General features: G+C 45.4%; 1 protein-coding gene across 1 annotated transcript in view; it reads right to left on the minus strand.

Moving 5' to 3' along the window:
* Positions 1-12,106, minus strand: part of LOC126195763 (uncharacterized) — a 759,248-nt gene that overhangs the window by 453,214 nt on the left and 293,928 nt on the right. Inside the window, exon 3 of the mRNA XM_049934390.1 lies at positions 218-350. Within this exon, the coding sequence (XP_049790347.1) occupies positions 218-350 (133 nt within the window). The remainder of the gene's footprint in view (positions 1-217; positions 351-12,106) is intronic.

A 12,106-nucleotide genomic window follows, 5' to 3' on the forward strand; every position in this document is an offset into this window, starting at 1 on the left:
ATGAGAGGGGTAGTTTTATTAGTGTGTCATAATATTTAACGGCGTTACACTATTCTGAAGCACCTGTTATAAAATTGCGCCCTGCTGTGTGACTGCGCCAAGTAGTAATGATGGTTTTGCACAACACTCCGCCGTTGTGCATATATTTTGCTTGGATCCTTCCGCTTTAATATAACTGGCGGGTAATTTTCTGAAAGCAGAGGGGATGGCTACTCACCAACCACGTGCATGGTGGCGGACACCGTCTTGGTGAGGAAGGAGGCGTCGGCTGTCACCTCGCAGCTGAAGTTGCCAGACAGGCTCAGCCCCACAGACTTCAGCACGACCTGCGTCGCGTTAGACGAGGACAGCTGAAACACAAAAGCCATTCCTTGCATTTAGTTACATGATAAGCAGCAATAAACCGTTTATATATATTCCAAATGATAAATTCATTATACTGTGTGGACGAAATAAAACTGGTCGACAACATATTTTTTTCAACTTCAGATAGCTAACCCACCTTACATTAGCTGCACTGATTGTCTATCTTAAGGTGCATGGAATACACTCTAACACACGCACAAAAAATGGTGTATCACGAAGGATACGAACGTCGTTAGATGTGATGCGCATGTATACACAAACAAATGATTACAGTTGCAGGAAAATTGGGATTTTTCTCTTTTTTTTTTTCAAAAGAAAGAGCTTCACAAATTGGGCAAGTCATTAATTTGTTGGGCCAGTTGTGTCAGTTATGCAAGCACTTGGTCGGGTAGGCGTTGACTGAAAGAGCTGTTGAATGTCGTCCTGAGTCATATCGTGCCAAATTCTGCCCAATTGGCGTTTTTGAAGCGCGAACAGGCTTCAGGCCTCTGTCCGAAATGCTCCAAACGTTCTCAGTTGATCCGGAGACCTTACTGGCCAAGGTAAGGTTTGGCAAGCTGCAGAAACTCTCGCCATGTGTGCTCAGGCATTATCTTGCTGAAATGTAAGATCACGATGGCTTGCCATGAAGGGCAACAGGACGAAGTGTACAAAACCATCATCATACAGCTCTGCTGTAACGGTGCTGCGGGTGACAACCAAATGGGCAAAGAAATGGTATACCAGGCCATCAGTCTTGGTTGTTGTGCTGTCTGGGGCATTCCAGACACGTCTTCGCTGGTAAATGGGGCTCAGTTGCAGCGAGACATATCACAGGAGGCAAGTCTACTCCGGTGTGTGAAATTTCTGGACGAAGACGTGTCTGGAGGCTCCCCGATCAGGGGAGGGATAACCAATGTGAGTGTCGCCCGCCATACTGCCCGACAACCAGGAGTGATGGTCTGGGATGCCAGTCACCCCCTGCTAGCCTTAAAGCACGTTGGTGCGTCGACGATATTCTACGCCGAATTTTGTTACCCTTGATGGCAAGCGATCCTGAATTACATTTCAGGAAGACAGTGGCCGCCCACACACGGCGATTTTGTACGGGATGTCTTCGTGCTCGGTAAACCATACGTTGGCTGGCAAGACCGCCGGATCTCTCCCCAGTTGAGAACGTTTGGAGTATTAGGGGCAGCGCCATGCAACCAGCTCGTGATTTTGACGATCTAATGCACCAACTAGATAGAATTTGACATTATCTTCTTCAGAAGGTCGACCATAAAATCTAACAATGACAGGCAGAATAGCTGCTTCCACATGGGCCAGAGGTGGACCAAGGCATTATTCACTTAATTCGTAAACCTACACTCCTGGAAATTGAAATAAGAACACCGTGAATTCATTGTCCCAGGAAGGGGAAACTTTATTGACACATTCCTGGGGTCAGATACATCACATGATCACACTGACAGAACCACAGGCACATATACACAGGCAACAGAGCATGCACAATGTCGGCACTAGTACAGTGTATATCCACCTTTCGCAGCAATGCAGGCTGCTATTCTCCCATGGAGACCATCGTAGAGATGCTGGATGTAGTCCTGTGGAACGGCTTGCCATGCCATTTCCACCTGGCGCCTCAGTTGGACCAGCGTTCGTGCTGCACGTGCAGACCGCGTGAGTCGACGCTTCATCCAGTCCCAAACATGCTCAATGGGGGACAGATCCGGAGATCTTGCTGGCCAGGGTAGTTGACTTACACATTCTAGAGCACGTTGGGTGGCACGGGATACATGCGGACGTGCATTGTCCTGTTGGAACAGCAAATTCCCTTGCCGGTCTAGGAATGGTAGAACGATGGGTTCGATGACGGTTTGGATGTACCGTGCACTATTCAGTGTCCCCTCGACGATCACCAGTGGTGTACGGCCAGTGTAGGAGATCGCTCCCCACACCATGATGCCGGGTGTTGGCCCTGTGTGCCTCGGTCGTATGCAGTCCTGATTGTGGCGCTCACCTGCACGGCGCCAAACACGCATACGACCATCATTGGCACCAAGGCAGAAGCGACTCTCATCGCTGAAGACGACACGTCTCCATTCGTCCCTCCATTCACGCCTGTCGCGACACCACTGGAGGCGGGCTGCACGATGTTGGGGCGTGAGCGGAAGACGGCCTAACGGTGTGCGGGACCGTAGCGCAGCTTCATGGAGACGGTTGCGAATGGTCCTCGCCGATACCCCAGGAGCAACAGTGTCCCTAATTTGCTGGGAAGTGGCGGTGCGGTCCCCTACGGCACTGCGTAGGATCCTACGGTCTTGGCGTGCATCCGTGCGTCGCTGCGGTCCGGTCCCAGGTCGACGGGCACGTGCACCTTCCGCCGACCACTGGCGACAACATCGATGTACTGTGGGGACCTCACGCCCCACGTGTTGAGCAATTCGGCGGTACGTCCACCCGGCCTCCCGCATGCCCACTATACGCCCTCGCTCAAAGTCCGTCAACTGCACATACGGTTCACGTCCACGCTGTCGCGGCATGCTACCAGTGTTAAAGACTGCGATGGAGCTCCGTATGCCACGGCAAACTGGCTGACACTGACGGCGGCGGTGCACAAATGCTGCGCAGCTAGCGCCATTCGACGGCCAACACCGCGGTTCCTGGTGTGTCCGCTGTGCCGTGCGTGTGATCATTGCTTGTACAGCCCTCTCGCAGTGTCCGGAGCAAGTATGGTGGGTCTGACACACCGGTGTCAATGTGTTCTTTTTTCCATTTCCAGGAGTGTATTTCCCTCGAATAAATTATTGAGTTTTTATAAAATCGTAATCATTTGTTTGATGGACATGGACCTCAAATCTACCCATTTCGTCCCATTTGAATGGTTCGTTCGTGGGGCGTCATTATTTTATGTTTTAGAGTGTATTATCTGGGGGAATCTTATTTCCCATGCACTATATTACCGCGTACTCGAAGATACTCCACCAGCATCTGCCAAGATCGTGTACAGCAAGGATACAGGTTCCATTCGATTGATTACACGAAGAAAAGTTAAGAAATGGGGGTGAGTGCTTCTGTGAAAGTAACTCATCTCACCTACATTATGCGGCCTAGGAAGAGGCCTTCAAATCATTATAAAGTATCAAGAAGTAAACGTATAACTAGATGTTATCTGAACAGCTTCCGATGAGCAGATGACATATTCTTGTTTGTTTCGGAACGAGAATCCTTGTGGAAAAAATGGAGTGACTCGAAAAAGGAGCCAGTGTAAGCCTGTAGACTAATATTACGATAACACCAAAATATATTCAGTCTGTTTGCCTACGGGAAAATAGCAAAAATTAACCATAAAGTTATATAAGAATATAGTGAATTTTACTTTGCGTTATTTTAAACGCAAACGTATGGATTCATTATTAAATAGACAAGAGAGCACAAACGTCTTTGTATTTCGGGAAACTGAATTCAGTATTCAGATGCAAAATCACAACATGCCTCAAACAGAAGCCCTATAAACTGTTCACACTGCCCGCACTTACTTACAAAAATGAAACATGTTAGTTAGGTACGCAAATACTCCTTAAGATGTTAACAGTGGAAACATGTATGAAATACGTAACACATAGTGACAAATAACAAACTGATTAGAGAAAATAAAGAAAGGATGACGTATCAGTGACCGTTAAGAAAATAATATAGAAATGAGTTAAGCATATATCAAGACGAAATGGCTATGGACTGGTTATGGAAATTGTGTTTTCGATTCCTCGTAATAAAAACAACATGTAATGAACAGACTAATGAAATGTGAGTTCACGATATAAAGAAACAAGAAAATGGATGCCGTAACTATTGGATCGTAAGGTGTAGAAGGGCTGGAGAGGGTTATATACAGCAATGCTTGAAAAGTGGCTAACGATGAAGAAAAACTCAATGAGTACAAAAATCCTAGCAGAAGAAATACGTACAGTGCTCTACCCGTCATAGAACGTGGAGGCGTTACAGCACACTAGTTTCCATTCTCCATTAGTACAAACGCCGTTGGTGCACTTCTGTCGGTATTTCGGCGTCAGTAAAATTCTGACGACATACTCAATTGTTTCATAATCAGTGAATCTCATTTCTCTCGGTTCTTTTTCATGGTCTTTTTCTAAAGTGTTTCGTCATTCTCTTTTGATAGTCTCTATATCGTTGGGATCGTAATGTAACGTCCGCGATTAATTTAGAAAAAGAAGATGAACTGCAAAATACTAGAAGTTATTTACGTCACATATATCTCTCGTCCTTTCCAGAATACACTGAAGTGCCTAAGAAACTAGTATAGGCGTGCGTATTCAAATACGGAGATACGTAAACAGCCAGAATACAACGCCGCGGTCGGTAACGCCTATATAAGTCAACAAGCGTCTGGCGCAGTTGTTAGATCGGTTACTGCTACTACAATGGCAGGTTATCAAGATTTGAGAGAGTTTTAACGTTGTGTTATAGTCGGCGCACGAGCGATGGGACACAGCATCACCGAGGTAATGATGAAGTGCGTGTTTTCCCCTACGACCATTTCACGAGCGTACCGTGAATATGAGGTATCCAGTGAAACATCAAATCTGCGACATCTCTGCGACAGGAAAAAGATCCTCTAAGAACTGGACAAAAGACGACTGACGGGAATCATTCAACGTGACAGAAGTGCAACACTTCCGCAAATTGCTGCAGATTTCAGTCCTGCGCCATCAACAAGTGTCAGCGTGCGAACCATTCAACGAAACGTCATCGATACTGTTCTGGCGTAACGTCAAGCGCCGGAACGAAGATGAAGAACGCAAGAGCAGAGTAGGCGGTGACACGACTTCTGCCAATGGTGCGCTGATTAGGACCGCACCACGACAGGCACGCCCTCCAGCCGAAGACAATATAACCGCCGCTCCCGCCAGCCTCGGCGGCGCAGTACCAAACCGGGACTCACAGACCACGACAGTTGTAGACCGACACTACGATAGCAGTTATTAGTGATCCAACTCCAGTGGTTACATCGACATAGTATATAGCAAAGCACTTTGATTATTTGCAAGTCGCCCATCGCTTGCAACACCGCTAGAAATTCAAAGTATTGTCAATCTTCTTTATTGTAATAAAAAGTATTAATGTTATTTGCTTGAATTGTTGTACAGAATTTCGAGAACGCAGCATCCTTTAAGCACCCTATAAGCGACGACTAGGCAGGACCCCACATATATGGGCTTTTGGAGCCTAAGATCCACTCGTATATTCTTTATGAGGCGCGACACAAAGCTTTATAACTAGCCTGGGTCCGTGAACTCCGATATTCGACTGTTGAAGACTGGAAACATGTTACCTAGTCGGACGAGTCTCGTTTTAAAGCGTCTCGAGCGGATGGACGTGTGGGGATATGGAGACATCGTCATGAATCCATAGACCCAGAATGTCAGCAGGGGACTGTTGAAGCTGGTGGTGGCTCTGTAATGGTGTGGGGCGTGTGCAGTTGGAGTGATACGGGACCGCTGATACGTCTACATACGACTCTGACAGGTGACACGTACGTAAGCATCCTGTCTGACCACCTGCATCCATTGATGTCAATTTAAAACCTCCCACTGGTCACCCAACTCCTCAGACATGATCTTGGATGCCTTGCAACGTGCTGCTCAGAAGAGATCTCCACTCCCTCGTATTCTTACGGATTTATGGACAGCCCTGCAGGATTCATGGTGTCAGTTCCCTTCAGCACTACTTTAGACATTACTCGAGTCCATGCCACGTCGTGTTGCGGCGCTTCTGTGTGCTCGCGGTGGCTCTACGCGATATTAGGCAAGTGTTCGAGTTTCTCTGGCTCTTCAGTGTATAAAGGATACTAACGCAAAAATGAGAGTACAATTGTTTTTGTTATTACACTTCTTAAAGACGTGAATTCGCTTTTAAACTTTACTCCGTTACCTTCCACGCTGTCCATTTTCGGCATTGCTTCCGTTTCCTTGTTTTATAGTAACTACGCCAAAGCGAGGAAAAAATTCGCCGCTCTTACTGAGTACAGTATGTTAGTTTGACATGCCCACATTGAAAAATTTTGTAGTTAGCTTTGTCCTACGACAGGTGATATACAGGGTGAAACTTCTTGGCAGATTAAAACTGTGTGCCGGACCGAGACTCGAACTCGGGACTCTCAGTCTGGCACACAGTTTTAATCTGGCAGGAAGTTTCATATCAGCGCACACTGCGCTGTAGAGTGAAAATTTCATTCTAGAAACATCCCCCAGGCTGTGACTAAGCTATGTCTCTGTAAAATCCATTCTTCCAGGAGTGCTAGTTCTGCTAGGTTCGCAGGAGAGCTTCTGTGAAGTTTGGAAGGTGGGAGACGAGGTACTGGCGGAATTATAGCTGTGAGGACGGGACGTGAGGCGTGCTTGGGTAGCTGAGTTGGTAGAGCATATTCACGCGAAAGGCAATGGTCCCGAGTTCGAGTCTCGGTCCGGCATACAGTTTTAATCTGCCAGGAAGTTTCATGCTCAATCATGTTCATATCTGAGGAGTATGGTGGCCAGCGGAGGTGTTTAAACTCAGACGAGTGTTCTGGGACCACCCTGTAGCTATTCTGGACGTGTGGGGTGTCGCATTTCCCTGCTGCAATTACCCGTGCCGTCGGAATGTACAATGGACATGAATGGATGCAGTTGATCAGACAGGATGCTTACATACGTGTCACCTGTCACAGACGTATCAGCCGTCCCGTATCACTCCTACTGCACACGCCCCACAGCGTTACAGAGCCTCCACCAGCTTAAACAGTCCACTGCTGACATGCAGGGTCCATGGATTCGTGAGGTTGTCTCCACACCCGTACACGTCCGTCTGCTAAAGACAATTTGAAACGAGACTCATCAGGCCAGGCAACACGTTTCCAGTCATCAACAGTCCAATGCCGGTGTTGACGGGCCCAGGCGAGGCCTAAAGCTTTTTGTCGTGCATTCATCAAGGGTACTCGAATGGACCTTCAACTCCAAAAGCCCATATCGATGATGTTTCGTTGAATGGTTCGCATGTTGACACATGTTGATGGCCCAACCCTGAAATCTGCAGCAGTCTGCCGAAGGCTTGCACTTCTCTAACGTTGAACGATTCTCTTCAGTCGTCGTTGCTCCCGTTGTTTCTGGAGCTTTTTCCGGCCGGACCGATGTCGAAGATTTGATGTTTTACAGGATTTCTGATGTTTACGATACAGTCGTGAAAGGGCCGTACGGGAAAATCCCTACTTGATCTCTGTCTCGGAGATTCTGTGACCCATCGTTGGTGTGCCAAATATAACACCATGTTCAATCTCACTTAAATCTTCATAACCTGCCAGTGGACCAGCAGTAACAAATCTAACAATTGCGCCAGATACTTGTTGTCTTACATAGGCGTTGCCGACTGCAGCGCCGTATTCCGCCTATCTACATGTCTCTGTATTTGAATACGAATGCCTATACCAGTTTATTTCGCGCTTCAGTGTATTTGTGACACGCTGATGTTCCACACCACGTTCTATTTTGCCCAACGTCAGTATGTGACTTTCAGTACTGTAAGGAACATGTACCACTTATTACGTTATAAGATCCGACGGTGACTGCCTAGATCTGTCAAATCCGGTGATAGTAATAAAAAGAATTGTTACTAATCTTGACTACCTTCATTCTCCAAGAATAATGTAAATCTAGGAATACTAAGTTCCTTTTCGCTTTTTATGTGTGTTACTTTAGATTTTAAGGTTGTGGGTTAATTACGGGCCCCTGTAGCAATCGTCGAACCCCTACAAACTCCCCTGCGTGGGGGAGAGAATTAGTATCAACGGTAAAGGTTACAGCTATCTACCGTACCCACCCGTTCATTTAAATGCATCGTAAGCACTGACATGAAAATGATGTGCATACGTGGACCACACGTTTTTTGCTCTGCAGGATGTTTCCAACTTTTCATTTTAAAAGAAAATGTATTGGAAGAAATTTTTTTCACACCAGAAACAGTGGATAAACAAGTAACTTGTAATTCCTGAACAGAATTATATGCAGAAGAGCGTGTAAATAACAGCTCAGAGTGTGGCCGTTCGGTTCTAGGCGCTTCAGTCTGGAACCGCGTGACCGCTACGGTCGCAGGTTCGTATCCTGCCTCGGGCATGGATGTGTGTGATGTCCTTACGTTAGTTAGGTTTAAGTAGTTCTACGTTCTAGGGGACTGTTGACCACAGATGTTAAGTCCCATAGTGCTCAGAGCCATTTGAACAACTCAGACAATCGCGTATGCAGACTATTCGCTGGTACATATTTTCCTATCTGCATTCAGTATACTGTCTACAGCACAGTGTGCGTTGTGCACCACCTCCTTATCGTTAGCGGTGACCATCAGACAACTGTTTGTGAAAAGCTTGGCGCCGTCTACAGGGCAGCTGAAATTAACAAGACACTGGGATTTAAGGTAATTTCCTCATTAGTATGCATCTGCTTCGTACACATCTGCAAGTGATCGTTGATTAACTAGATGGAAAAAGTTTATAACTGAAACAAAAAAAAAACAGGTTACAGATTAAGAATTTGCTATATTCCGATGACACAGTGATACAAAAATTAGGCGAGAGTAGCCTTCAGTGACATTACATCAACGGAGCAACTCAGAGAAAAATGACACCAAATTATTTAAACTAAGCCTTCACTTGTACTAGGAGTGGTAAATTAGACATGAACCGATTCTGTCTTTGTGGGGAGAGAGTACTGAGCCCATGAAATCGTGATACGGGTGAGACAGGGGGTTGCTGCAATGATTTCTTACCATATGGTTGGCGCTGGCCGTGTACAGTCATGACGTCACGCAGTCGCGCACACTGAGTAAAGATGGTGCTGCCTGTACTCGAATGGTGTTATGATGTCCTGCTGAAACAAGCGAGCAGCCGAACTGTGACTAGCTGCAAGGTGCCACGAGTGCCAAGAGCAAAGCACGTTCTCGCGTTTGACATCTGGCGGAATCCGTCAGTTCGGATTCCAGCTAGTAGAATAAGGAATGACCAGACGAGGCTGGTGGCGTCTGAGTTCCGTGTTTGTCTGGCCTCAGAACTGGTCCACTTGATTGAGTTTACGACACTAAAAAACTGGACCGTTGCCAACAGGGGAAGGAACAGACACCGAGGACTCCGTAGACGAGTCGTCAACGCGGCTGGTTGCCATTAGAAAACCTGGTCTCCACTGCCGGTTCTGCCTCCTCGGTGGGAGGGTTGGAAAGGAGTGCGCTCAGCCCCGTGATGCCAGCTGAGGAGCTACTGACCAAGCAGTAGCTGCTGAAGTTAACAAAACAATTGACAACGACCGGGAGAGCGATGTGCTGACCCCACGTCCCCCGATATTGCACTGGCAGAGGGCGACACGGCGGTAGGTCGGCGCCGCTGGACGCACCGGAGCCTGTGGATGGAGTTTATGGGAGGCCAGGGACTCTACCTATCCTGCCTACTGTGCCCCAGGAAACTGCCTTGTTATTAGTTGACAGAGGTCTTACATTCTGCCGTAGAAAGATAGTTCAAATGGCTCTAAGTACTATGGGATTTAACATCTCAGGTCATCAGTCCCCTAGAACGAGAACTACTTAAATCTAACTAACTTAAGGACATCACACACATCCATGCCCGTGGCAGGATTCGAACCTGCGACCGTAGCGGTCGCGCGGTTGCGGACTGAAGCGCCTAAAACCGCTCGGCTATATCCGCCGGCAAAGATAGTCTTACATCTATTGGTGAAATCGCATGGGGAGGAGAAGAAGCCGTTTGAAACTTTACGTAATTTTCAACCACAGTCGCCGTTTTGAGTAAGCTTTCAACTTTTCTCTGAATGACCGCTGAAGCGAATCTCTGTCTTGTGAAACTGGCGCCCGACTTTCAAGATATATATATATATATATATATATATATATATATATATATATATATATATATATATATATATATATATATATATATATATATATATGTGTGTGTGTGTGTGTGTGTGTGTGTGTGTGTGCTATATTTATAGAGTTTCCAATACAAAAAAAATTGTAAAAATACTTGCCTATTTCAGAGAAAGAAAATATGATCGCCGTTCTGAAAATTTTCTCACCACTTCTACAGAAAACCTTAATATTTCCTTGTGCAGATAATAGTTTAAGGGGTAACTTCAACAGTGAGAAACCCACTCTCATTACCTAAAAAAAAATTCGTAAAGGATGTGATCACAGTCTGTATAGCACCCTAAGAGTTCTACTGGTACTGGTCGGTTAAACCATTCCTCGAACTGGGAAAACTTTGTCCTTTAGTAACAGGAAGGTCCCAATGCCAACTGATCACCCATTTGCGCAAGACTACATAGCGTTTCGTTGTTCAATTCTATTTACCGATTTGCTGTACTGTAAAATAGATGTAGATTTTGCAACGTTCTTAATAATCGTGGTAACGTACATTTAATCTGCAGTGCGAAGCGTTCTGAAATTTGATGTACTTTGAAAATGCTGTATTAAGAATTCACGGTGGTCTTTTAAATTATTTACTGGACGCAGCGGAAACGTGTTTCAACGCTCGGCAGATCATCATAACCGCACACCATCTCCAGAATATTAATCAAACAGAAGAATATCATGTAATTATTTTTAAAAAAGACGAATATTTGGATGACAACAAAAAACGCTTTAATTAAGAAGGATGTAACGACTCTACGTGACGACAATACTCACGCTCCTTTGAACAATATGGCTATGCTCGTTCAATCTGTGCTCTTTTGCAGTTGTCCCTCTGGTGTCACTGATATCTATGAACCGTAACACCTATAAAAAAGCACAGTCTAGCAAAAAGTTGCGTCTTCTTTACATGGAAGAATTTAAAGTGATGGATACAGAGGCTTTACCTTCGATTAGTATCATCCTGCTTTCCTAACACTGTAGGATCCTATGGACGATACCGGACCGTAAATGTTATAGAAACATTTTTATACAACAGACGAATAATATCATCATGATCTTCTTACCTTAGCTACATCATGCTGGAATGTTTCCTTTAAGAAAAAGCAACGACAGCAAAGATGTTGGGGATCTATTCAGAATTGTTATCATATATTTTTTCGCGAAATTCCGAAGAGCTTTTCAAATGTTGTAAATATATTTCTAGAACTATAGCATATGTTACAGGAACTCTGAATATATGTATACATCTTTGAAGTTGGGTGTCAGCTTCACATGACTGCCGATCTCGAGTGTGTTGTTCTGTTATTTTACTGGTGAGTTGTTGCGGACGCCAGGGGGACCCATTTACGCACTTCAACGCAGATTTGCTGCATTTCTTTTATTGTCCTGTATTGTCTGGTCCGCGCTAAGATAACCTGTAAAACCAAATACTAACATATAGCAGCACTAGCGCTTCATCAGCAGCCTCTGTCTAGAAATACCAAACATTAAGAAGGTTGTATTAGTTGCTGTTATAAGTAGTGAAATGCTTACTTGTAACCAGTAGTATACTGTGCCGACCCAAGTGGCTGTTAATACACAATTCAACAAGAAAACAACAAAATAAATGACATATCTAAGCTTAGGAAATATTACTGAACTAGTTGTACGCATGCATATGGTCATCTACAGTTATTAAACTTCCCTGAACACACAAACCACATACTTTATACCTGTGTGAAGTTACATCTGCCTCCCAGCACGGTCTCCCACGAAGTGGTCTGTTTTCGGACGGTAAACACGGTCCTCTGACCCT

The sequence above is a fragment of the Schistocerca nitens genome, chromosome 7 (assembly GCF_023898315.1).
Source record: "Schistocerca nitens isolate TAMUIC-IGC-003100 chromosome 7, iqSchNite1.1, whole genome shotgun sequence".
Classification (NCBI taxonomy): domain Eukaryota; kingdom Metazoa; phylum Arthropoda; class Insecta; order Orthoptera; family Acrididae; genus Schistocerca; species Schistocerca nitens.